The 27,338-nt window shown below is 40.0% G+C and overlaps 3 protein-coding genes across 3 annotated transcripts in view; all 3 read right to left on the bottom strand.

Annotated features, from left to right (window-relative positions):
- Window positions 1-16,839, bottom strand: part of LOC146712669 (spermatogenesis-associated protein 20-like) — a 94,676-nt gene extending 77,837 nt beyond the window's left edge. The window contains exons 1-8 of the mRNA XM_085452098.1: window positions 16,548-16,839; window positions 15,443-15,571; window positions 15,288-15,352; window positions 15,048-15,202; window positions 14,812-14,955; window positions 14,433-14,634; window positions 14,186-14,316; window positions 12,972-13,076 (exon numbers count right to left, since the gene is read on the bottom strand). Of these exons, the coding sequence (XP_085308224.1) occupies window positions 12,972-13,076; window positions 14,186-14,316; window positions 14,433-14,634; window positions 14,812-14,955; window positions 15,048-15,202; window positions 15,288-15,352; window positions 15,443-15,571; window positions 16,548-16,744 (1,128 nt within the window). The 5' untranslated portion in view covers window positions 16,745-16,839. The remainder of the gene's footprint in view (window positions 1-12,971; window positions 13,077-14,185; window positions 14,317-14,432; window positions 14,635-14,811; window positions 14,956-15,047; window positions 15,203-15,287; window positions 15,353-15,442; window positions 15,572-16,547) is intronic.
- Window positions 16,840-17,272: 433 nt separating this feature from the next.
- On the bottom strand, window positions 17,273-19,648 carry LOC146712668 (PI-PLC X domain-containing protein 1-like). The gene is made up of 5 exons (XM_085452188.1): window positions 18,952-19,648; window positions 18,726-18,857; window positions 18,202-18,366; window positions 17,877-18,060; window positions 17,273-17,683 (listed from the first exon to the last, which is right to left on the bottom strand). The coding sequence occupies exons 1-5, from the start codon at window positions 19,186-19,188 to the stop codon at window positions 17,454-17,456; spliced, it is 948 nt and encodes a 315-aa protein (XP_085308314.1). The 5' UTR covers window positions 19,189-19,648; the 3' UTR covers window positions 17,273-17,453.
- An 866-nt stretch (window positions 19,649-20,514) lies between these two features.
- Window positions 20,515-22,525, bottom strand: LOC146712667 (E3 ubiquitin-protein ligase TRIM21-like). Its single transcript, XM_085452135.1, has one exon. It carries the CDS (start codon window positions 22,464-22,466, stop codon window positions 20,781-20,783), a length of 1,686 nt encoding a protein of 561 aa, XP_085308261.1. The 5' UTR covers window positions 22,467-22,525; the 3' UTR covers window positions 20,515-20,780.
- Between the last annotated feature and the right edge of the window lie 4,813 nt (window positions 22,526-27,338).

The raw sequence follows: 27,338 nt of genomic DNA, 5'->3' as shown, positions 1-27,338 counted from the left end.
AAAAGCAGAAATATTATAATTTAGCACAAATAGTATAAAAAGCAGAAATACTACATTTAGTAGAAATACTATGTTTTAGCACAAATAGTATAAAAAGCAGAAATATTATAATTTAGCACAAATAGTATAAAAAGCAGAAATATTATAATTTAGCACAAATAGTATAAAAAGCAGAAATATTATAATTTAGCACAAATAGTATAAAAAGCAGAAATATTATAATTTAGCACAAATAGTATAAAAAGCAGAAATACTACATTTAGTAGAAATACTATGTTTTAGCACAAATAGTATAAAAAGCAGAAATACTACATTTAGTAGAAATACTATGTTTTAGCACAAATAGTATAAAAAGCAGAAATATTATAATTTAGCACAAATAGTATAAAAAGCAGAAATATTATAATTTAGCACAAATAGTATAAAAAGCAGAAATATTATAATTTAGCACAAATAGTATAAAAAGCAGAAATACTACATTTAGTAGAAATACTATGTTTTAGCACAAATAGTATAATAAAGCAGAAATACTATAATTTAGCAGAAATACTGTATTTAGCACAAGTACCAAAAAGTACCAGAAATACTATGATTTAGCAGAATAGCAATAACTTACAAAATTACAAATATGGAGGCATATTGAAACAGAAATGCACAGAGGGACACACAAACACAGGCTCTAATCCAGTCAATCAGTCTAACTATATTCAATTTAAATCCTACAATGACATGCTGCCAAATAAGGGCAGGGTCCTCTCTCTCCCACTAAACACACACACACACACACACACACACACACACACACACACACACACAGAGGGAGAGAGCTGCCGAATTTAAATCCACCAATCAGAGTGGCTGTTTACGTTTTCCCGCCAAAAAAGGTGCATCTTTTTACACACGCAGCAGAGAGAGGCACAGGATTATTGCAGTCTATTTCTCATAGTGACGACTCCCCTCAAACAAATGACCATAATTTCCTAACCGTAGGGGCTAGAACGGTCATTCTTACACCGTTTTGTTCAGAAGACATAGGGGAATCTTCCAGTGTTTACAATTTATCATTAAAATATGAATTATTAAAGATATTTGACTTCTAATGCACCATAACTGAGTAGAGCGAAGCAAAAACTGCCTTGACTTGCCCTCAAACAACGCTTTGTAACTTGAAATCTATTTGGAGTATCGATATCATTCTTTCACCGTAAGAGACAGCAGGCTTTGGTGAACAATCATGGAAATTTTCAGGTCTCTGTGGAAATCCAACAAAAAGTTATGACGAGAGAAAAAAGTGGTTCATTTCCAGACTTTGAAATCTGAAGAAATCTGAGCGAAGGACGAATTTCCTACCCTCAAACAAGTCCAACTCATTTCAGAACGGTAATAGTTGAGAAAGAAATTCTTGAATTGTGAGCGTCAGGAGTGTCTGAAGATATGCCGGGACAAGCCTCATGTCTTAACTTTGCTTCGTTAAGGAGATATGACGATTCGAATATGCCTCTCATTACAGAAATGCAGCGGTGATTTTGAACAAACTCTCCATTGACTTTATATGGAGAGTTTTCTGACCTTGTGTTAGTCTGAGGAGATTTGCGAAAGTTCTATGAATACCACAACAATGATAGTGACATTTTCTGAAAGCCAGAAAAAATACCTACGTTTTGATGTATAATTTGTGGAAGTTGAGTGAAAATTGAGCAAGTAGCAGGAAGTTGTTCGGACATGAAGAGAAGACTGCAAAAGCTTCAGTGGCACACTGGAAGCCAAGAGCATAGCAACCATAACAACGCATGTATTTTGTGAAAAATCACAATTTTGCAACTCAAAACTTTAAGAGGCATAAAAGTAAAACAGTAAAAGATTTGAAAAAGCTGAATCATACCTGAATAGCCCAATAATTTGTGAACATTTTAAAATTTGAATGGTTGTTCTAGGTGAAAGTATGAGGAAGTAGTTAAGTTTCAAAAACAAGCAAATTTTAGCAGAATTGCTGAAGTTTCCCATTCATTTCAATGGGACAAATTAAAGGAAAAAAGTGGAATATTTTAAAAAGTATAATAGTTAAAAATAGCAAAAGTCATAGCCGGAAAGAGCAAAAATAGCTGAATAGTTTAAAATTTGAACGGTGAAAATCGGCTGAAAATTGTGGAAGTAGTTCTACGGCGAAAAGTGTACGGAAGTCCTAAGAATAATAATAACTAGAAAAATTTGCATTTCCTGCGAAAATGCAGTGTGGATGCTTAAAGCTGAAGCTGTATGCAAAAAGTAGCTGAAAAAGCTGAAAAGTTGCAGAAATTGTAAAAACTTTGCAGAAGCAAAAGAAGTTTGCTAAAATGGAATAACTTAGCAGAACTGCAATATCTTAGAGGAAACATAATACTTGGCAGAAATACAATAGCATAGCAGAATTTAGCAGAAATATTGTAACTTACCAGAAACATGATAACTTCTCAAAAATACAAGAATTTAGGAGAAATAGTATAAGATAACAGAAAGAATATATTTAGCCAAAAATACTTAAACATTACAGAAACACTATGATTTAGAAAAATAGTACAACAGAGCAGAAATATTGTGATTTACCAGAGACACTGTGATGAACTATGAATATTGTAATTTTAAATTGAGACTATGTTTTAGCACAAATATTATAATTTGGCAGAAATACTATAATTTAGCAGAAATACTATATTAAGCACAAATCCTATAAAAAGCAGAAATGGTATGATTAAGCACAAATACTACATTTAGTAGAAATACTTTGTTTTAGCACAAATCCCATAAAAAGCAGAAATACTGTACTATGATTTAGTAGAAAAACTATAATTAATCAGAAATACTAAATTTAGCAGAAATACTATATTAAGCACAAATACTATAAAAAGCAGAAATACTACATTTAGCAGAAATACTATATTAAGCACAAATCCTATAAAAGCAGAAATAGTATATTAAGCACAAATCTTATAAAATAGCAGAAATAGTATGATTTAGCACAATAGTAATAAGTTAAACAGAAAAATTGGAAAAGCAAAATGGACAGCTGAAAAAATGCTGAACATGCTGAGGGTCCCTCAAATATACTTGTTAAATGACAAAAATCTGCAAAAAAATTTATTACAGCCACACAATCACAAATATGTACACATGAGGAAACACACATGCACAGAGAGACCCACACACAAGATCCAATTCAGTCAACCAGTCTAAATATATTGAATTTAAATCTTAGAATGAGATCATCCCATTAAAAGCCTTTCTCTCTCTCTCTCTCTCTCTGTCACACACACACACACACACACACACACACACACACACACACACACACACACACACACACACACACACACACAGGGAGAGAGAAGTAAGTTTCTAGGTCAGCCTGGGAGCTGGTGAATTTGAATCCACCAATCAGAGAGGCTGTGCACTTTTCCCCACCAAAACAGGTGCATCTGTTTACACACGCAGCAGCACAGAGAGACACAGGATTTTTGCAGTCTATTTCTCATAGTGACGACTCACCTCAAACAAATGACCGTAATTTCCTAACCGTAGGGGCTAGAACGGTCATTCTTACACCGTTTTGTTCAGAAGAGATGGGGGAATCTTCAAGTGTTGACAATTTAATATTAAAATATGAATTTTTAGAGATATATGACATGGATGACTTGTTGACTTAGAAGCCACGAATTCCCCAATATGCAAATTTGAATGCCTGAGACCACATATGTGATTGGCTGGCTGGGAAGCCGTGCAGGCCCTGATTTGTGGATTTGAATTCCTCAGCCCTCAGATATGATTGGCTGGCTTAGAAGCCAGGAAGGCCCCAATATGCAAATTTGAATGCCTCAGGACACTTATTTGATTGGCTGGGAAACTGTGCAGGCCCTGATTTGAAAATTTGAATGTCTCAGTCCTCACAGAGGATTGGCTGCCTGGGGACCTGGCAGAAATATATAGAAATACTATTATTAAGCATAAATACTACATTTAGTAGAAATACTATGTTTTAGCACAAATATTATAAAAAGAAGAAAAACTATAATTTAGCAGAAATACTATATTAAGCACAAATCCTATAAAAAGCAGAAATACTATAATTTAGCAGAAATACTATGTTAGGCACAAATCCTATAAAAAGCAGAAATACTATAATTTAGCAGAAATACTATATTAGGCATAAATCCTATGAAAAGCAGAAATAGTATGATTTAGCAGAAATACTGTATTTAGCACAAGTACCGAAAAGTACCAGAAATACTATGATTTAGCAGAATAGTAATAACTTATTGAAACACAAATGCACAGAGGGACACACAAACACAGGCTCTAATCCAGTCAACCAGTCTAACTATGTTCAATTTAAATCCTACAATGACATGCTGCCAAATAAGGGCAGGGTCCTCTCTCTCCCACTAAACACACACACACACACACACACACACACACACAGAGGGAGAGAGCTGCCGAATTTAAATCCACCAATCAGAGTGGCTGTTTACGTTTTCCCGCCAAAACAGGTGCATCTTTTTACACACGCAGCAGCACAGAGAGGCACAGGATTATTGCAGCCTATTTCTCATAGTGAGGACTCCCCTCAAACAAATGACCATAATTTCCTAACCGTAGGGGCTAGAGCGGTCATTCTTACACTGTTTTGTTCAGAAGAGATGGGGGAATCTTCCAGTGTTAACAATTTATCATTAAAATGTGAATTTTTAGAGATATATGACATGGATGACTTGTTGACTTAGAAGCCACGAATTCCCCAATATGCAAATATGAATGCCTGAGACCACATATATGATTGGCTGGCTGGGAAGCCGTGCAGGCCCTGATTTGTGGATTTGAATTCCTCAGCCCTCAGATATGATTGGCTGGCTTAGAAGCCATGAAGGCCCCAATATGCAAATTTGAATGCCTCAGGACACATATATGATTGGCTGGGAAGCCGTGCAGGCCCTGATTTGAAAATTTGAATTTCTCAGTCCTCACAGAGGATTGGCTGCCTGGGGACCTGGCAGAAATATATAGAAATACTATGATTAAGCATAAATACTACATTTAGTAGAAATACTATGTTTTAGCACAAATACTATAAAAAGCAGAAATACTATAATTTAGCAGAAATACTATATTAAGCACAAATCCTATAAAAAGCAGAAATAGGATGATTAAGCATAAACACTACATTTAGTAGAAATACTATGTTTGAGCAAAAATCCTATAAAAAGCAGAAATACTATATTAGGCACAAATCCCATAAAAAGCAGAAATAGTATGATTAAGCATAAATACTACATTTAGTAGAAATACTATGTTTTAGCACAAATAGTATAAAAAGCAGAAATATTGTAATTTAGCAGAAATACTATATTAGGCACAAATCTTATAAAATAGCAGAAACAGTATTATTTAGCACAATAGTAATAAGTTAAACAGAAAAATTGGAAAAGCAAAATGGACAGCTGAAAAAATGCTGAACATGCTGAGGGTCCCTCAAATATACTTGTTAAATGAAAAAATCAGCAAAAAAATGCACAGGGAGAGAGAAGTAAGTTTCTAGGTCAGCCTGGGAGCTGCTGAATTTGAATCCACCAATCAGAGAGCCTGTGTACTTTTTCCCGCCAAAACATGTGCTTCTGTTTACACACGCAGCACAGAGACACACAGGATTTTTGCAGTCTATTTCTCATAGTGAGGACTCCCCTCAAACAAATGACCATAATTTCCAAACCGTAGGGGCTAGAGCGGTCATTCTTACACCGTTTTGTTCAGAAGAGATGGGGGAATCTTCCAGTGTTAACAATTTATCATTAACATATGAATTATTAAAGATATTTGACTTGTAATGCACCATAACTGAGTAGAGCGAAGCAAAAACTGCCTTGACTTGCCCTCAAACAACGCTTTCTAACTCGAAATCTATTTGGAGTATCGATATCATTCTTTCACCGTAAGAGACAGCAGGCTTTGGTGAACAATCATGGAAATTTTCAGGTCTCTGTGGAAATCCAACAAAAAGTTATGACGAGAGAAAAAAGTGGTTCATTTCCACAGTTTGAAATCTGAAGAAATCTGAGCGAAGGACGAATTTCCTACCCTCAAACAAGTCCAACTCATTTCAGAACGGTAATAGGTGAGAAAGAAATTCTTGAATTGTGAGCGTCAGGGGTGTCTGAAGATATTCGGGGACAAGCCTCATGTCTTAACTTTGCTTCGTTAAGGAGATATGACGATTCGAATATGCCTCTCATTACAGAAATCCAGCGGTGATTTTGAACAAGCTCTCCATTGACTTTATATGGAGAGTTTTCTGACATTGTGTTGGTCTGAGGAGATTTGCGAAAATTCTATAAATCCCACAACAATGATAGTGACATTTCCTGAAAGCCAGCAAAAATACCTACGTTTTGATGTATAATTTGTGGAAGTTGAGTGAAAATTGAGCAAGTAGCAAACAGTTGTTCGGACATGAAGAGAAGACTGCAAAACCTTCAGTGACACACTGGAAGCCAAGAGCATAGCAACCATAACAACGCATGTATTTTGTGAAAAATCACAATTTTGCAACTCAAAACTTTAAGAGGCATAAAAGTAAAACAGTAAAAGATTTCAAAAAGCTGAATCATACCTGAATAGCCCAATAATTTATGAACATTTTAAAGTTTGAATGGTTGTTCTAGGTGAAAATATGAGGAAGTAGTTAAGTTTCAAAAACAAGCAAATTTTAGCAGAATTGCAGAAGTTTCCCATTCATTTCAATGGGACAAATTAAAGGAAAAAAGTGGAATATTTTAAAAAGTATAATAGTTAAAAATAGCAAAAGACATAGCCGGCATTAGCAAAAATAGCTGAATAGTTTAAAGTTTGAACGGTGAAAATAGCACAAAAATTGTGGAAGTAGTTCCACGGCGAAAAGTGTACGGAAGTCCTAAGAATAATAAAGAATAAAGAGAAACAGGAACTCAATAGTGTGGATGCTTAAAGCATCCACACAATAATAAAGAATAAAGAGAAACAGGAACTCAATAGTGTGGATGCTTAAAGCATCCACACAATAATAATAAAAATAAAGAACTAGAAAAAATTGCATTTCCTGCGAAAATGCTGTGTGGATGCCTTACGCTGAAGATTTCTGCTGAAAAAAGCAGAAAAAGTTGAAAAAACAAAAAACATTGCCCTGAGCGAGATTCGAACCTGGCCTTTCTGATCTATAGGCGGCGTCTCACCTTACTGGACCAAACTGATTCTTACAAAGAAGAGGTGGAGAGACTGACAATTCTGGTGAAATTAGCAGAAGCTGCTTAGTATTGTGCTAATAAGAGGTGAAAAGGCTAAACATTTAGCAGAAAAGAGGTGAATCAGAAGAAGTTCTGCTGAAAAGAGGTAAAGAAGCAAAAAGATGAGTTGAAAAGAGGTGTAGAAGTGCTTGCTGAAGATGGCTGTATGTGTAATGACACACTGGAGAGTGTCAAGAAAGCAGAGCGCATGCAAGCAGGGAACATGTGTAGCAACTGTCACAGGTAGGATTCGAAACTCTGCCCCCGGGTCTCACGGCAGCTGCCCTACCCTCTGAGCCAAATGAGTTCTGGTCTCAAGCAAATATATGATGAGAGAGAAAATGTGCACTGTGGAGCAGAAGCTCAAATTAGCAGAAAAGAGGTGAAGAGGAAGAACTTTGTTGTGAAATGAGGTAAAGAAACTGAAATTTGTGCTTAAAACAAGTGAAAAAGCTGAACTCTGAAATCCTGCTAAAACAGTAGTAGAGGCTGATATTTTTCAGCTACTCACTGAGCCAAACTGGTTCTCACGTAACTGAAAAAAGGTGGAAAAGCTTAAAATTCTAATGAAAACAGCAGAAGAGGCTAAGTGCACTGTGGAGCAGGAGCTCTAATTAGCAGAAAAGAGGTGAAGAGGAATAATTTCTGCTGAAAAGAGGTAAAGAAGCAAAAAGCCGAGTTGAAAAGAAGTGTAGAAGCAGAAGTGCTTGCTGAAGATGGCTGTATGTGTAATGACACACTGGAGAGTGTCAAGAAAGCAGAGCGCATGCAAGCAGTGAACATGTGTAGCAGCTGTCACAGGTAGGATTCGAACCTCTGCCACCGGGTCTCACGACAGATGCCCTACCCTCTGAGCCAAATGAGTTCTGGTCACAAGCAAAGATATGATGAGAGGGAAAATGTGCACTGTGGAGCAGCAGCTCAAATTAGCAGAAAAGAGGTGAAGAGGAAGAACTTTGTTGTGAAATGAGGTAAAGAAACTGAAATTTGTGCTTAAAACAAGTGAAAAAGCTGAACTCTGAAATCCTGCTAAAACAGCAGAAGAGGCTGATATTTTTCAGCTACTCATTGAGCCAAACTGGTTCTCACGTAACTGAAAAAAGGTGGAAAAGCTTAAAATTCTAATGAAAACAGCAGAAGAGGCTGAGTGCACTGTGGAACAGAAGCTCAAATTAGCAGAAAAGAGGTGAAAACAGCAGAAGAGGGTGAGATTTGTGCTGATAAGAGGTGAAACTGCGGAACCAATCAGAGGTACTGCTTCTGTCTGCTTCATCAGGCTGTGTACTTGTATGTATTTCTGCCATAGACTGTTAACCAGAATCTGAGGTCCATATTAGAAAAGCTGCTAAAATCATTAAACTTTGCAGAATTGTAATAAATTATCAATATGAATTACCGGTCTGTGATAGTGTATAAATTTGTAGTTAAAAAAAAAACATGTGGGCCAAGGTGGAATCGAACCCACGACCTCTGGTCTGAAGAGCGGTGTCATTACCAATCGCGCCACCTCTAAGGGGGCGGGCGCTTTGAAAAAAAGGGTGATGAGGAGTCAGAATTAGATCGCGGTGAGACGCGAAAAACGCCGTTTTTTGGAGTTACAAAACGTCGTGTAACTCAAAAACTAGGTGGGATAGAAGCATAATTCTTGCACTGGGTGAATCAGCGGACTTTGGTGTACTTTGACTGCGATTTACATAGCTCTTTGTATCTCCGTCGCGGAGATATGACGAGAGAAGAAACGGCTTCATTTTCGGAATTTGAAAAATGAGAGGAGGACAGATTTCCACCCCTCAAACAAGTCTAACTCATCTCAGAACGGTAATAGGTGAGAAAATAATTCTTGAATTGTGAGTGTCAGGAGTGTCTGAAGATATACAGGGACAAGCCTCATGTCTTAACTTTGCTTCGTTAAGGAGATATGACGATTTGAAAATGCCTTCAGTTTCAGTATTTCAGCTCTGAGTTTCACAACCTCCCCATAGACTTTGAATGGGGAGTTTTTAGACCATGTGTCACTTCGAGGCAAATTGTGAAAAAAACGTAACTCTCACAATAATTATAGTGACACTGTCTTAAAGCCAGCAAAAATACCTACGTTTTGATGTATAATTTGTGGAAGTTGAGTGGAAATTGAGCGAGTAGCAAGGAGTTGTTCAGACATGAAGAGAAAATTCAGAACGGACGAGTGTGCAGTGGGAGTTAATTGCATAGCAACCATAGCAACACATGTATTTTCTGAAAAATCACAAAGTTGTAACTGAAAACTTAAAGAGTCATTACATGAAAACGGTAACAGATATGAAAAAGCTGAATCACACAGGAATAGCCCAATCATCTGAGAACGTTTTAAAGTTTGAATGGAGTTTCTAGGTGAAAGTATGAGGAAGTAGTTAAGTTTCAAAGACAAGCAAGTTTTAGCAGAATTGTAGAAGTTTCCCATTCATTTCAATGGGACAAATTAAAGGAAAAAAGTGTAATATTTTAAAAAGTATAATAGTAATAAGTACCAAAAGATATAGCAGTCGAAAGCAGAAATAGCAGAACAGTTTAGAGTTTGAATGGTAAAAATCGGCTGAAAACTGAGGGAGTAGTTAAGCGGCAAAGAAACGGAGCAACTAGAATAATAAAGGATAAAGAATAAAGAGAAACAGGATCTCAATAGTGTGGATGCCTACGGCATCCACCCAATAAAGAGAAACAGGAACTCAATAGTGTGGATGCTTAAAGCATCCACACAATTATGCAGACAAGAGAGAAAGATCAGAGCTAACTAGAAAAAATTGCATTTCCTGCGAAAATGCTGTGTGGATGCCTTACGCTGAAGATTTCTGCTGAAAAAAGCAGAAAAAGTTGAAAAAACAAAAAACATTGCCCTGAGCGAGATTCGAACCTGGCCTTTCTGATCTATAGGCGGCGTCTCACCTTACTGGACCAAACTGATTCTTACAAAGAAGAGGTGGAGAGACTGACAATTCTGGTGAAATTAGCAGAAGCTGCTTAGTATTGTGCTAATAAGAGGTGAAAAGGCTAAACATTTAGCAGAAAAGAGGTGAATCAGAAGAAGTTCTGCTGAAAAGAGGTAAAGAAGCAAAAAGATGAGTTGAAAAGAGGTGTAGAAGTGCTTGCTGAAGATGGCTGTATGTGTAATGACACACTGGAGAGTGTCAAGAAAGCAGAGCGCATGCAAGCAGGGAACATGTGTAGCAACTGTCACAGGTAGGATTCGAAACTCTGCCCCCGGGTCTCACGGCAGCTGCCCTACCCTCTGAGCCAAATGAGTTCTGGTCTCAAGCAAATATATGATGAGAGAGAAAATGTGCACTGTGGAGCAGAAGCTCAAATTAGCAGAAAAGAGGTGAAGAGGAAGAACTTTGTTGTGAAATGAGGTAAAGAAACTGAAATTTGTGCTTAAAACAAGTGAAAAAGCTGAACTCTGAAATCCTGCTAAAACAGTAGTAGAGGCTGATATTTTTCAGCTACTCACTGAGCCAAACTGGTTCTCACGTAACTGAAAAAAGGTGGAAAAGCTTAAAATTCTAATGAAAACAGCAGAAGAGGCTAAGTGCACTGTGGAGCAGGAGCTCTAATTAGCAGAAAAGAGGTGAAGAGGAATAATTTCTGCTGAAAAGAGGTAAAGAAGCAAAAAGCCGAGTTGAAAAGAAGTGTAGAAGCAGAAGTGCTTGCTGAAGATGGCTGTATGTGTAATGACACACTGGAGAGTGTCAAGAAAGCAGAGCGCATGCAAGCAGTGAACATGTGTAGCAGCTGTCACAGGTAGGATTCGAACCTCTGCCACCGGGTCTCACGACAGATGCCCTACCCTCTGAGCCAAATGAGTTCTGGTCACAAGCAAAGATATGATGAGAGGGAAAATGTGCACTGTGGAGCAGCAGCTCAAATTAGCAGAAAAGAGGTGAAGAGGAAGAACTTTGTTGTGAAATGAGGTAAAGAAACTGAAATTTGTGCTTAAAACAAGTGAAAAAGCTGAACTCTGAAATCCTGCTAAAACAGCAGAAGAGGCTGATATTTTTCAGCTACTCATTGAGCCAAACTGGTTCTCACGTAACTGAAAAAAGGTGGAAAAGCTTAAAATTCTAATGAAAACAGCAGAAGAGGCTGAGTGCACTGTGGAACAGAAGCTCAAATTAGCAGAAAAGAGGTGAAAACAGCAGAAGAGGGTGAGATTTGTGCTGATAAGAGGTGAAACTGCGGAACCAATCAGAGGTACTGCTTCTGTCTGCTTCATCAGGCTGTGTACTTGTATGTATTTCTGCCATAGACTGTTAACCAGAATCTGAGGTCCATATTAGAAAAGCTGCTAAAATCATTATGATATCATATGAATTACCGGTCTGTGATAGTGTATAAATTTGTAGTTAAAAAAAAAACATGTGGGCCAAGGTGGAATCGAACCCACGACCTCTGGTCTGAAGAGCGGTGTCATTACCAATCGCGCCACCTCTAAGGGGGCGGGCGCTTTGAAAAAAAGGGTGATGAGGAGTCAGAATTAGATCGCGGTGAGACGCGAAAAACGCCGTTTTTTGGAGTTACAAAACGTCGTGTAACTCAAAAACTAGGTGGGATAGAAGCATAATTCTTGCACTGGGTGAATCAGCGGACTTTGGTGTACTTTGACTGCGATTTACATAGCTCTTTGTATCTCCGTCGCGGAGATATGACGAGAGAAGAAACGGCTTCATTTTCGGAATTTGAAAAATGAGAGGAGGACAGATTTCCACCCCTCAAACAAGTCTAACTCATCTCAGAACGGTAATAGGTGAGAAAATAATTCTTGAATTGTGAGTGTCAGGAGTGTCTGAAGATATACAGGGACAAGCCTCATGTCTTAACTTTGCTTCGTTAAGGAGATATGACGATTTGAAAATGCCTTCAGTTTCAGTATTTCAGCTCTGAGTTTCACAACCTCCCCATAGACTTTGAATGGGGAGTTTTTAGACCATGTGTCACTTCGAGGCAAATTGTGAAAAAAACGTAACTCTCACAATAATTATAGTGACACTGTCTTAAAGCCAGCAAAAATACCTACGTTTTGATGTATAATTTGTGGAAGTTGAGTGGAAATTGAGCGAGTAGCAAGGAGTTGTTCAGACATGAAGAGAAAATTCAGAACGGACGAGTGTGCAGTGGGAGTTAATTGCATAGCAACCATAGCAACACATGTATTTTCTGAAAAATCACAAAGTTGTAACTGAAAACTTAAAGAGTCATTACATGAAAACGGTAACAGATATGAAAAAGCTGAATCACACAGGAATAGCCCAATCATCTGAGAACGTTTTAAAGTTTGAATGGAGTTTCTAGGTGAAAGTATGAGGAAGTAGTTAAGTTTCAAAGACAAGCAAGTTTTAGCAGAATTGTAGAAGTTTCCCATTCATTTCAATGGGACAAATTAAAGGAAAAAAGTGTAATATTTTAAAAAGTATAATAGTAATAAGTACCAAAAGATATAGCAGTCGAAAGCAGAAATAGCAGAACAGTTTAGAGTTTGAATGGTAAAAATCGGCTGAAAACTGAGGGAGTAGTTAAGCGGCAAAGAAACGGAGCAACTAGAATAATAAAGGATAAAGAATAAAGAGAAACAGGATCTCAATAGTGTGGATGCCTACGGCATCCACCCAATTACACTGTCAGATACACAAACAGCCACACAGAGACAATTGCACACACCTGGGAAGCTGTTATGTAGGCAACAGCCAGCTGAGCCTGGTCGTACAACATCTTCTCAAAGTGAGGAACATGCCAGGAGGAGTCTGTGGAGTAACGATGAAAACCCTGAGATAAAGAGACATAAAGAGGGAGGCTGCTTAATTTTACTCACTAAAATTAGTTGAAAGTATCAGTACTACAACATAAGTATATCTGACTTGAACTAAAAACACGATTATATTAAAGAGACCAAGAGTACATCTGTGTGTTTTTGTGTCTGACATGAACAAACCAGGCTTGCACATTAGAGAAGCACCACTTCTGACAACATTCTGACAACTTTTTATTTAATTTTCTTGTTACTTGATGAATAAAATGTCCTAACCGTACAAAATGCCCTTTTTAAGAGCTTTCCCCTACAGTTTTGATTCAGTCTGTCATGCATCTCTATGACTCGCCACTGCATTCTGTATGATTTGATGGGTTGGGCATCACTGACCACATGCACAAAATAGCACTAACATATTTTGGTTTTCTGGGTAAACTTCCAGGTTGTCTTGGTATCCTTGTCTGTTCAAGCACAAATGCCCTTTTAAGACTGCTTTTTTGATGAGTTCTGACAGATGTGGGAAAAACAGCGTTTTATTAAAACACACCTAAACTTAAACATGCCAGTTTCTACTAGTGAATTTAAAATGATCATAAAATGGAATGGATTGAAAGAGACCTGTGGATGTTTTTCATGAGAGGCTTCTAATATTTTATGTTATGGATACTTGTATATAGTACGTTATGCTGCAGACCTCACAGAACAGAGCAGGCCTCAAGGACATTGGATGTGGCATTAATTATGCTAGAAAAAGGTTGAGCCAGGGTAGAGTTGGGTTGCAAAGCAGCATGCAGAGTCAGCAGAAATGGTGGGGACAAGCTACATGACAGCTGCCAGTGTCACAAACTGTATCAGCTGAGCATCAGCTGAACTAAAAGCATCTGCCCTGTCAGCCAGAATTTAGGGTTAATTTATAAATTTTTCTGACAGTTAATTTACTCCCTATTTTTCATGAATCTTTACCACTCAACCTGGTGGTTTGAATTTTGTTTTTCTGTGTTTAATATTTATTCATATATCAATTTTTTTTACAATACTTTGCCATTCATAATCCTGTTACAAAAAAAAACAACAACAACAAGAAAGAAAAACCCTGAATTACAACACTAGTTTGGTTTGTTTATACCTGTGCAATGTGGTCATGGATGCCTCCCAGTGCCATCATGCGAAGCGTGTGCAAGGCCATCTGGAGAGCCTCGACCCCTTCCAATGTGGAGCGATTCACAGTCCAATAGGACATGAGGAACATCAGATTCACTACAGATGCATAGGCAAGAGAGAGAAACAGGAAAAGACTTGCTGTCAGGTAGTCAAATAAAGAATTTTCTACAGGCCTTAAAGCTACAGAGCTGACCACTTGGGCTCATGTCGACCTGGTGAGGGGAACTTTGGAGCGTCTCTAAAGCCTCCATACTCTTCCTCATAGGAATGGGCGAGCTGCTGGAAGCAGCGATTAGCCACGTCTGGAGCCAGTGGAGGACTTTGGCCTGCGTTTGCAGTGATGGTTGTGCCTTTTTTCAGGGCCTCAATGATCCTCTCCCCACTGGACTCCAAAGCAGGACGATTATTCTGCCACTTTAGAGCACAAGTCATACTTTATGTCATTCATACACTTCCACAGAGACAGCACAGGAGGGTAAAGAGAACAAACAAAAATATAATTTAAATCTCTTTAACGACTTTTTTTCATCCCCACTAACAATGCATGAAATCTGATATAATAATGTTCCCTAATTCTTGAAGTTTTACTACCTGATCTATGATTCTGGTGAGGACCGTCTTGAACCCAGGTCTACCTCCACGGTCTCTGGGAGGGAAGTAGGTGCCTCCAATGAAAGGTCGAAGTTCAGGAGTCAACCACACACTCATAGGCCAACCACCACCTCCACTTGTTGCCTGGAAATAATTCCCAGGCAAAAATTATAAAGGGGCACTAGCAGAGTGAAGCTGAAAGAGATTTTCATGTGAAAATGTAAATGTATACAAACCTGCACAAAGGTCATGTAGACCTTATCCACATCAGGCCTCTCTTCTCTGTCTAGCTTGATGCAGATGAAGTTTTCACTAAGGATTTTGCCAATTTCCTCGTCCTCGAAGGACTCCCTCTCCATAACATGGCACCAATGGCATGTGGAATAGCCCACTGGAGGTCAAGCAAAAGAAAATTCTTAATGTAGTGATCCAGATATCTGTAATCTATGTCTCGGAGATTTTTTTTTAACTCTTACCGGATAAAAAGATGGGTTTGTCTTCATTCTTTGCTTTGTCAAAAGCATCCTTCCCCCATGGATACCTGACCAAAAAAGGAAAAAAGAAAAACAAAACGTGGCATTTGGCCGTGCTTTCAGAAAGTATGTCCATCTGAAGTTTAAAAAGCACTCACCAGTCGACAGGGTTGTGCGCATGTTGTAGCAGGTATGGTGACCTCTCCTTAGCTAACCTGTTGGAGTGTTTGTGAGAAGTGGATGATGGCCCTTCACTCCCTGACGCCATACTCATGAAGACAGATGGACTGGACACACAAGATGCTTATGAATGTGGATCCTGATTCTTATTAGCAAAACAGAGCAATCTTGATGTTGCTGCCTCGGTGTGGGCCCAAATACAGTGACTAAATACCTTACACAATGTTAAGCCAGCCCCAGGATGTCATTGTGTTACCCTTGAGTAATACGATAAAAATACAGCTACAACATTCAGTTCAAATTTCTCTATACATACCCGTTCCTTACAGAAACACTGTCAATACCCTGTGTAGTATATCGACAAAAGAATATATAAAATAATATACTAATATTGATAGGTTAATTTTTTTCTAATTACAATTCTTGAGCGTTTCTGGGGCTGTACAAGCTTGTTCAGCAGCTCATTAAAGCTGCAGTAGCTGTCAAGCAGCTGTTAGTCCAGACTGGCAGCCGTGGCGAATTCCATTTGAATATTCTCCAATTTATTATGACTTAGCTAAAAAATAAAAGTTCATACCCCGGAAAACGTCAACAAACAGCTTTCACTTTATGAGTCATTTTTGTTGAATTCGGGTGGAAAAGCTGCACATATGTGCGTGATTTTTCACGTGTAACTTAGAAGCACAATGCTAGAATTTTCATCGTTAGCGGAGGGTGGTCGATGAGTTACCAAGAAACCAGCAAGAAAAGCTAACCAGTTAATAGAAACCAAAACATATTGTCAGCCTTTGTACTTACACCGAATTGAAATGCGTGGCATTATGATTTTAATCAAATGTTTGCCCCTACGGGGGAATGTCTCTGGCCACGAGTTAGCCTTAGGGACATATTAATATGAATGATTTTATATGGGAGTACGGTGTGGTTCGACACTCGTTAGTGCTATTGTGCCACAAGCAACAACCGTATCATAATACAACAGGTCGTGACTTTTATGCTAAGCCCGCTATGCTTGCTGTAAAATGTCAAAGCAGTGTTTACGTACAGCTAGCATTAGCTACACATTAGCTGAGGCAGCGTTACCTGAGGTAGCAGGCCGCCCGGGGATGGAGGAGCGGTGACCTGTCGCTTGGTGGGTGGGGAATTTGTCTGAAACACCTTAAGTCACCCTGTGATTTCTGCTGTGGACTATACGCTCCCGAATAAGCTGCAGTTAACACGCATGTAGGTCCCGCGCGACTATGTTTGGACGCCGACCGACGCCATGCTACTCTTAACATCCTAATCCACCAAGTGCGTCACTTTAGCAAGCTAACGTTAGCTAGTTTGTGAAGAGACAGCAGTCAAAACTTCCAGGCATGAGTAAACACTTTTTTTTGCAATACCCTCACTTGACAGATGGAGGCGCGACAACAAAGCAGGAGTGGGGATCACAGGAGATAATGTATTTGTTTTGGTGATACAAAATAAAAATGACAAACTGTGCAGTAACGTCTTCTCCCAAGTTTGTTATTTTCGTAAACGAATTTAAATTAAATATAAAATCTTTACATTACCTAAAGGAAATAAAACACAAATTCTAATATATTATAAACCATCTTCGCATTGCATTGGATATGTGAGATAAAATATATATCTGCACTTTTTTCCTACCTCCTTGTGTATGTGGCTTATAATTTAATATTACACCCTGTTCATATGCTTATTTTTCTACACATTTTTTATTTTATTAATTGTTATTAGTCTTGAATTTATACAACACAAAATGTGTTTGTTTTTGTATTTGACACATTAAATAAAAATTTAAAAACAATTTATTGTTTATTTAAAAAAGCAATACAATACTTATGTACAAGCAAAATATTTAAGCCTCTAGTAACTGTACAATATTTATATCTTTTCAATGAACCGATGAGTTATCTATGGTTTAAAGAATAAAACACACACACACCGTCATATTCAAACTAAAGAAACACAATACTTTTTCAGTTATGGTTTCATTAGTGCAGAATTGAGCTCAACAACTGTTGACACAAAGTCCTTGCGAGTTGCCAAGTCTGAGGCAACGATGTTCACACCTGATTGCTGCTTCAGCCATTTCAGGAGCTTAGGCAGACCCCTCCTAATAACGTTGGGGAAACTGTCGCAGAGACGAAGGATGTAGATGAGTATCCTATGATCTGCTGGAAGAGTCATGTTCAAACCACATACAAAGAAATCTGTGGGGAACAAGTTGAAGCTTAGTAATTATCTCAAATTATATTGTGTATAACCTGGCTGTTTAAAACTTTTTTCTCTCTGAATAGATGTTATTTTGGATATTTACATCCCAAGTAATATTGTTTTTTGATCACCAAAGATGAATGTCTTGCTGTCTATAACTTATAACATGGCATAGTTGAGAAAACTCACAATTGGAAGTCTTTTCCTTTCCCAAGGCTTCAGATATTTTTGATTTAACTTGTGCACGGTCCATGCTATTGGCGTAGTAATAAGTTATTTTTTTCCACATTTCAGGATGGTAGTTTGCTGGATAGTCATATGAAACTATGACATTTTTGCCTTGGTCCCAGCAGTTCTGCAGTGTGGGGATGCCCTGTTGTAAGATAATGAATATCTTATTTTGAAACTATAAGCAAAGGTTACAGTAAGTACTTCAACAATGAGACTTATTTGACCTACTGATCTAAGAATAAATGAATACATTTTTTAAAAAAGAAGAAAAACTGTACACTACCGGGGGGACGAGTGTGCTTCCAAACATGGTCTTAATGAAGCCGATAAGATGGTTGTGAAGTTTATCTTTAATGTTTTTCTCAAAACCATTGAAGTTTGAAAAAGCCAGGATGATGACTTCTTTAGGATGGGCCACTGTCCAGGCATGTATTTCCCCGAGAACAGTCTGAACTCAATGGGAAAATTAGCTGGCATTAGATAAAAGAAATCTTCTTTATAGGGTTCCTTCATGACACAGTAAGTGAGCACATGTGTTATAAATCACATTAACTAAGGCTAATTACCAAAATAGAACAGACACTTCATAAAGGAAATCAGTAACACCTGTGTTTATTTACCTTTGGTCATATTTTAAAACTTGAACTAGTTTTAAAACAGGTCTTGCCTAAAGCTTAGTAAAGGTCTTCTTAAGTTAAAAAAAATCTGCTAAAAGTTCAGTTATTTTTATATCAAAAAATTTGATATTTTAGTCTTGTACTTTGGTATATATAGTCTTGTACTTTTACATAATATGCTTACTATTACCTCAACATCAGTGCTTGTGTACAGCCCATGGTAAAAGTAAAGCCTAGTGGGATGGTGGTCATTACGTTTGCGAGCGATCCTCAAGTCAAAGTAGCGAACTCCTGCTTCCAGTTGCATTGTGATGTTGTATTCCTGTGATAAAAACCAACATCAGTCAAACATTCCATTCTCTGTTTGTTACGTTCACCTATAAATTTGATAGCGGCAGGTCAGAAACTCCCCTTACCTGGGTCATTCCCCATGTTCGTACTATTCTGCGTAAGCAATAAATCCAGCTGAATCGTTTTAGATTGTCAGGCTCTATAATAGCAGAGCTGGCATCCAAATCATAACTCACAGAGTCATGGCTTCTGTTATGGCCCTGTCCATAATCTGTTTTGGTGGCTGTTGTTGTCTGTGCCTTTAAGTCTTTGCAGGTCCCGGAGTGGATGAGCTGACGGCTGCTGATTGGTCCCCTGGCCATGTGATCTTCATTCAAATCCCTCACCAGCAGTTGTCCCGGGGCAGCCACTGACAGCAGCAGCAGACCTGACCCTGGCCTCCAAAACCTGAGACTTTTGTGCCTGTGACTTTGTGCGACTTTTTTGGAGTTTTGTATATAGTGTGTACATTAGTTTTCATTGTAAATAGCCTTGTAAATAGCACTGCAACAGAAGGGGTGAGCTGCCTTATTGTTTTTCCTTGCACTGTTTTCTCCTGTTTATTTCAGTTAGGGAGTTAGGTGTAGCGCTTGTCTTTTGTTTGATATTTGATTTCACATAGGGTTGTAGATAACACCTCCTCCTGACTTAGCTTGTTTTGTTTGTTATTTTGGCCTTTGTTCACCCCGGAGCTTCATTTTTGCAGTGCAGAAAAATAAATCACGATTCACTAAGAAATTGGTTTCCCTTTGTGTATGGTTTTGGGGACCAGGGCGGGGCAATTCTTTCAAACTTGTGTTGCGTTCCTGTACCCCTAGACTGGGGCGTAACACAGGTTACACAGAAAGGATCGGCAAAACTTAAACAAGGATAAAGAAATAATACATTAAACAAGGAAATAAATTAAAAGTCTGAGTTAATGAGAAATTAAACGTTTAAATCAGGTTAAGAGTTAAATTTTAAGCTTTTCTTAGTTAAACTAAATAAAATAATCAGAATAAACGATTGGAGGAAAAAAGCAAAGATGTTGTGATCAAATAGTTTGTACGGCAGAAAGAAAAACATGTTTCAGTAGATTGTATGTTGGAAACCACAGTAGACACAGTAGACTCAAATCATTGTTACTGAGGAATTCTGCCTTAAACAGTAAAGTGTTCTTTAACAGTGTGTGTGTGTGTCTGCAGCTGTTCTTTGTGTTGTTGCTGCATCGTTGCCTCAGGGGGAAAGTTGTGTGTGTGTTATGCAGACTAGCAGAGACTGCAGCTGTCAGCAGCCACACACACTTTCTATTCTTCAAATCAAATCACAGTGAAACATGTTCACTGACAGCTCAGCTTCAGCATCGTCTTCATGCTGTGACTGCAGCCGTTCAACTCTGTTTGTCTTTAACCCAAATCATCACAACATGCAAATATAATCATCAAAATGATGTGACTGGAAGGATGCAGCAGTCTGTGCTCCACCTTTCTCCTCCACACCTGCAGGTGGAGAACATGGATGCATGAATCTCTACAGAGTTCTTTGAATATTATCCGTCTCATCAGTTTTCAGTGAACAAAACTCCTCACAGAGCCAAAATAAGCAGTTTGTATCCAACATAACTCAGCTGGACTCTGATGCTCCGTATAACAGCCACACATGAGTCTGGATTCACTCAAAGCATTGAACAAACTTTATTGGAAATGAAGCTTTTGGACATTTGTTCTCTGATATTTGCTCTTCAGCTCGAGTCTCCATCAGTGGGAACATTTCCTGATTCAACTTTTCTTCTGTTCAAATCAAACTCCATGAGAATCAAAGTGTGAATCAGAGTCCTGATGATCAGATTCTATAGAAACATGGAGACTGTAGAGGATTTACACTCAATATGTTCATTTGTTCCCTTCAAGAAAAATCAATCATTCATCCAATAAAATCAGTCGTTGATCAGTTTGACAGGACAGATGATCAGAGGTGCAGAGTTTTTACCTCCATCATTGAAACAGGGACCAAAGTATGGGTGGAGTTTGTGAGTGAAGGAGCAGCCAGTAAAGGAGTAGATCAGAGCTGCAGCACCTACATCATAAAAGGAGACCAGACCCTCCTCATAATCCACAAACACCCCCACCTTCTCAGGACCAGGATGAAGACAGAGACGGACTGAAGGGTCAGCAGCAGCTTTGTACTCATTTCCATTTCTCAGCCACACAGTCCAGAAACCATTTCGAGGACTCGCTGTGATTTGTCCCTTCCTGTTGATCGACTCTGTGGCCACTCCTAAAATCCATTTAGTCTTTCCTTTAACCTGAACCTCAAAGTAAAATCTGCCTGAAGAGAAACTCTGCTCTCCTAAAACACAAACATACTTAGAAAATCTCTCTGGGTTGTCTGGAAGTTTCTTCTTCACATCACTATGATAAACTTGTTTTCCATCATCAGACAGGATGAGAGCAGGATGAGCTGTATCAGGATCCAGAGTCACATCCACCTCATGCTGCTGCACCCTCTGCAGCTCTGCAGCCTCTAACAGCTTCTTCTTCATGGGTTTCCAGACTGTCTCCTCCAGCTGAGCCACAGCTCTCCCCACAGTCCCCTCATATGATGGTGGATGAACTCTGACCTCTGTCCAGTCCTTGCTGGGTGGAGCAGCTTTCAGGGAGGAGAAGCTTTGGAGGAGGTGGAGGTGGTCTTCAGAGCGTGAGAGCTGCTCCACCTCAGAGCTTCTCTCCATCAGCTCAGAGATTTCCTGTTCCAGATCTTTGATGAGACCTTCAGCCTGTTTCTCTGTAGCTTCCTGTTTGTCTTCGATCTCCTTCATGAGCTCCTTCAGGCGTCTCTCAACAGACTCCATCAGAGCCGTGAGGACCTGAACACCTTCTGCTTTCTGTCTGTCTGCAGCATCTTTACTCATCTTCACCGACTCTGTGATCTCCTGAATCTTCAGTCGTCTCTTCTGGATCATCTGCTGAATCTCAGCCTCTGTCTTCTCCAGCTCTGCCTTCTTTCCTTCATATTCTTCTCTCAGAGGAACAAACTCGTGGTTCTTGTGGTCTAAAACAGGGCAGAGCATGCAGACACATGTCTGGTCGGTCTTACAGAACAGCTGCAGAAGGTTATCGTGCTTCGTGCACATCCTGCCTTCCAGGTTCTCCACAGCATCAACCAGCTGATGTCTATTCAGACGTTTCAGTGTCAGATGAGGCTCCAGGTGAGTCTGACAGTAGGAGGTCTGACACACCAGGCAGGACTTCAGGGCCTTCAGTCTGGTTCCAGTGCAGACGTCACAGGGAACTTCTCCTGGTTTGGCAGCTTGTTGCTCTGAGCTGCTGCTGCTGGCTTTCTGCTGAGCTTCACGTCTGAACTGAGCAACCATCTCAGAGATGAAGGTGTTGACCCTCAGCTGAGGTCGAGTGTAGAAAGTCTCTTTACACATGGGACACTGACAGCTCTGACTCATGTCCCAGTGCTGACTGATGCAGGTTTTGCAGAAGTTGTGTCCACATGGTGTAGAGACTGGATCAGTGAACACATCCAGACAGATGGAGCACAGAAACTGATCTTCAGATCGCAGATTGCTGGCAGCAGACATGTCTGCACTCTGAGGGAGAAAGAAGAGAAACATTTGATTCAAAATTCACTTTAAATTTCATTTTACAAAGAGAGAAACAAGCGTCAGTAGTCTGAGGAGCTTGGAGAGAAAAGCGTCTGGACTTCTTTAAGTTTCTTTTCATCACAGAAGCTTCTTCACCTCATCCTCAACACGGACCAAGGAATGAATACTGCACTTTTGGAAGAACTCCCTCCCCTGCAGCCTCTTATCGTCAAAGGGACGGAGGTGGAGAGGACAAACAGCCACAGATTCCTGGGACTGCAGGTTACATCAGACCTGAGCTGGACTCTCAACACTACAGCAACTGTGAAAAAAGCCCAGCAAAGGCTTTATTTCATTCGGCTGCTCAGGAAAGCTGGCATGAACCACCACCCTCTCACCCAGGCCTGCAGAGGACTGATAGACAGCATCCTCACCGCAGGCATCACTGTCTGGTATGGAAACACTACACAGACAGAGAGGAAGGCTCTGCAGAGTCATAAAGTCTGCAGAGAGGATTATGGGAACAACACTTGCATCCATGGACCTGCACATACAAAGCTGCACATACAATCTCAGACACAACAGAGCGGACAGCAGCATCACACACAGAACACGATTCTTCAACAGCTTCTTCCCCACAACTGTCAGACTGACGGCAAACAAAAACACACTGAACACTTAAAATAACACAGCACTACTTAACCTCACTTTGAATGTATCATCGGTTCACTGACCATCGGGCAATACACTCACAACAGACTTGTGAAACAGATCTGTGGAACAAATGTGCAACACTGTGAGTGCGATAAGAGGTAGAGAACTACACACTCTCTGTACATTTTCTTCTTTTTCTTTGTATATAGAAAATAGTACGACTACCCTACTCCGGACTTCATTTCTATCCTTCTGCTTTTTCTGTCTTTATATTGTTAAAGTGTGATTTGACTTGGAAAGCTCTGCACAAGTATTCCACTGTGCATGGACTGTTGGTCCTGTGTGCAAATGTCAAAATAAAAATCTTGAACCTTCAGTTGTCAGAGTAACTGGTGGAGACCCAGCAACACACTCAGACACAAACTGGTTCATCTCAAACACAAACTGAACAACGTCGTGTCTGCTGTACAGTGCAGCGTCCAGATGAACAGGATCAACAGGATGAACATCTTTTTAACAGTCGTTACAAAGATGTGAAGTTGTTTGGCTGACACAGACAAACAGTATCCCACATTCTTGATTTTTAGCTCACAAACACGTCTTATAAGGACTTATTGATCCTGAAATGTTGGAGGTTTTAGCTCTTTAAACAGTAAAGTTACAGGAGGATACAGATAATTATCAGGAAAATGTCCTCGGTTTGTTAAAATGATCCCGTCCGATAACACACGAGAACAATAAATGTATAATTTTCTGTTGTAACCCACAAACTGAACGGTCACACTCATCTTTCATGTTGTCACTAAAACATCACTCCTTCCACGTCTAGTTGGTCGTGATGGAGGCGGAGTGCGTTGGGTCCGCTTTCCCTGCCCAGCCGATGTTCCTGACGCAGGGAAACAGATCCTGTTGGGGATCCCTACCTTGGCACAACACCTGCCATGGTCTTTGCACACTCACCACAGTAAATGCATCATGTTGTCAGCTTTACAGTATCATAGTCAGAGAAACTGGTCAGGCCGCTCTCTTCCAAATGTCTACACTTCACCCTTTTACTGTCAGTGGGCTCAGAGTCCATCTAATGTGGCTCATTATCTGATGCCGTCTGCAGACCAGTGTTAGACACTGAGAGGTTGATGGCTCCGTGTCAGAGCACCGGCCTTAACGAAAAAGTTATCAATCGTTCTTTTCATCTTTTCTCATTACCCACAGCTACATCCACTCCTATCACGCTGCTCACCTCTGCTGCGACGATTCAAACAGCCGGAAAGTAAATAATTTGGAGACGGTGCGTTTGTGTCACAGTGAACAGTGAAAACAGAGACTTTCTAAAACAATGATGCATGTTAGTCATGTGATGCAGGCATGTGACCAATTAAACAAAGATAGTGGAGAGCATTATACAGCTGCAGTTTTGACAGTCCTATTAAAGATGAATATCAGTCTGCACATGCTCCACAGAGCTTTTCTTCAAATTCTTTAATTCTCTCTCGCTTTTGCAACTTTGTACTTTTGTGTTACTCGCAGCAACAACTCCACCTCATTGTTAGTCCATTTTAAAACTCGGTGCTTTTCCTCCACCTCTGCTGCGACGTTTCAAACAGCCGGAAAGTGAATAAGCGGCAGACAGAAATGAGACCGGTCGAATCGTCTTGCGTTTCACGCATGCGCAGGACTGGAACGTAAGCGTTTTCAGCCGTCTTAATGTGGACGCACAACTCTGTGAAAACGACTGAAAACACTAGTGTGGACGCGGAGCGCTGTTTTCAAATCTATCCGGGCGAGTGTGGACGTAGCCTAAGTGGCACCATGGAGAAATGAGGTGGCGCTCTAGACCCTGATGAAGTGAACAGAGTGAAGATTTGTGTAGAAGCAGGAAGTGTGATCAGCTGCACTCACCACTGTTGCTGAGAGGAACCTGATGGACTCCAGTGAATCTTCTTTTAGAGACAAACAGGACTCGACTGCAGCTCTGCTGCTGCTCTCTCACACTTTCACTTCTGCAAAATGACGTTGAGCTTCTTGTTTTTCAGGTGTTGCTCCGCCTCTTCCTGCCTCTCCCTTTACAGGAATCAGCCGGTCTGTACTCAGTGACTGTGTGCAGCGGGTGGGAGGAGTGAGGAGTGGTGTGTGGGTAAAGTTCAAACAGTAATGACGGCCTCAGGTGATCAGGAGAAACTCACCTGGATTTCCTTTTTCCACAGCAGACTGAGAGCTTCAGGTGGACCCTGAAGGAGGTCTCAGACACAGGTGGTAAAAGTACACACAGTCTGTACTGAAGTAGAAGTACTACTGTTAAAAATACTCCAAGTACTAATTCAACTTCTTTACTCAAGTAAAAGTAAAAAGTACTGGCTGTGAAATGAGAGTAAAAAGAGCTGATTGAAGAACATTTCTAACACGTGTTTATACAAAGCTAACTGAACCATGTGCTGCATCAACGTGATAACAAAATAATATTATTCACTTTGTTTCTGTCTAAATTTGAATTCTAATAAATATTTTAGCTTGAAATAAGTGAAAAAAATCTGCCAATGGAACAAGTTAAAACTCTCTATTTTTTCTCTGGTTTCAAGATTCACTGTCTTGAAAAAAGTTCATATCCGGTGGCGGACTCCCTCAGACATCGGTGCGTTGGTGGTTCTTTGTGTCCGGGGATGGGCGTCCAGGTACACACCGGCTCACTCCTTGGCGGCTGCTTATCGGGGCCTGGAGCCTGGGGCTCGCTCGGGCCACTTCGGGGGTGGGGTGCCCTCGGCCTCTCGGCCTGGGGCTCGGTCACTCAGGCACGGCTGGCTGCCGGCGGAGCTCACGGGCGCGTCACTGCAACCCCCCCTGGCTTCTGCTCCGCGGCTGCTGAGTGAGCCCTCATCTGGGACTCTCCTCAGCTCTTTCCGGGACAGTGGCGCGGCTGCCCCTCTGTGGGTCTTCCTTGGTCTCTTGTGTTCTGAGGGCCTCTGGATGTCTGGAGTTTTGATCTCCTCCATACCTGCTTCATGCCCTGGAGGACGGGGCTGTGGCCCCCCCACACCCTCTAGCAGATCATTACATGAAGGAACCTTTTAAAAACAAGCGCGTCCATGCTCACAGGTGTACACACGGGTGATCACACACACAAACTACACCCTTGTTTGGCTCCTACCTTAAGGTCAAGGTCAAGGTCAAATTTATTTATATAGCACATTTCAAACAGCTGATGCTGCACAAAGTGCTTAACAATATAAAAATGGTATTGAAAAGCAACAATGTAATACAATAATAACAATAAAAAACAATAATAGGGCAGTAAAAGAATTAAAACAATAACTAAACTAATTCAAATAAGACCAAAATGTTTGGGTCATAGTGTGTTAAAAGCCAGGGCATAGAAATGTGTCTTTAGTAAAGATTTAAATTGCTCAAGTGTTTGTGCAGATCTAATATTTAAGGGGAGACTATTCCAAAGTCTGGGACCTGCCACAGAGAAGGATCTATCACCACGGGATTTGAGGTTAGTCCGTGGGATGGACAGCATTAGTTTTGAGCTAGACCTCGTGGTTTTTCCTGGAGCATAGGCAGAGAGGAGCTCAGACAGGTAAGGAGGGGCTCGGGCGTTAAGTGACTTAAAAACAAAAAGTAAAAGTTTAAATTGGATCCTGTAGGAGACAGGAAGCCAGTGTAAAGAAGTTAAAAGTGGGGTTATATGCTCTCTCCGTTTGGTACCAGTTAGCAGGCGAGCAGCTGCATTTTGAACCATCTGAAGATGATGGATGGTGGCCTGATCTAGACCATAATACAATGAATTGCAGTAGTCCAATCTGCAAGTAAGAAAAAGGTGAATAACACGCTCAAAGACTTTAGCCGGAAGGTATGGCTTTACCTTGGCTAGCTGTCTTAACTAAAAAAAAACAGGACTGAACTATTGCACTCACCTGCTTATTCAATTTAAAAGAACCATCAATATAGACACTGAGGTTTTTTACATGTGTTTTACAATACGAGGAAAGTAGCCCAGAGTGCTGTCGATATGATTAACGTTGCCAAAAGTGACAACCTCAGTTTTATTTTCATTTAGCTTTAAAACATTTAATGACAACCACTGTTTGACATCATCAAGGCAGCGTAATAAGAGCTGGGGATGGTCTGACCCTGCTTTTAAAGGTAGATAAATCTGCAAATCATCAGCAAAACAATGAAATGAAATGCTGAAGATGGAGCCCAATGGCAAAAAATAGAGTACGAACAGGGCAGGACCCAAAATAGAGCCTT

Source organism: Copadichromis virginalis, linkage group LG3 (genome assembly GCF_057382275.1).
Source record: "Copadichromis virginalis isolate Kocher_CV1m ecotype Utaka linkage group LG3, C_Virginalis_male_GT1.1, whole genome shotgun sequence".
Lineage (NCBI taxonomy): Eukaryota > Metazoa > Chordata > Actinopteri > Cichliformes > Cichlidae > Copadichromis > Copadichromis virginalis.
Note: the sequence above shows the minus strand (reverse complement) of the source record. Positions and strands in the feature narration are given on the sequence as shown.

Coding starts and splice junctions, on each gene's coding strand:
- LOC146712667 (XM_085452135.1), bottom strand. CDS start 22,466: ATGTTTCTCTTCTTTCTCCCTCAGAGTGCAGACATGTCTGCTGCCAGC.
- LOC146712668 (XM_085452188.1), bottom strand. CDS start 19,188: ATGGCCAGGGGACCAATCAGCAGCCGTCAGCTCATCCACTCCGGGACC. Junction 18,367..18,725: donor ACACAAGCACTGATGTTGAG/GTAATAGTAAGC, acceptor CATTGAGTTCAG/ACTGTTCTCGGGGAAATACA. Junction 17,684..17,876: donor AAAGGAAAAGACTTCCAATT/GTGAGTTTTCTC, acceptor TGTTCCCCACAG/ATTTCTTTGTATGTGGTTTG.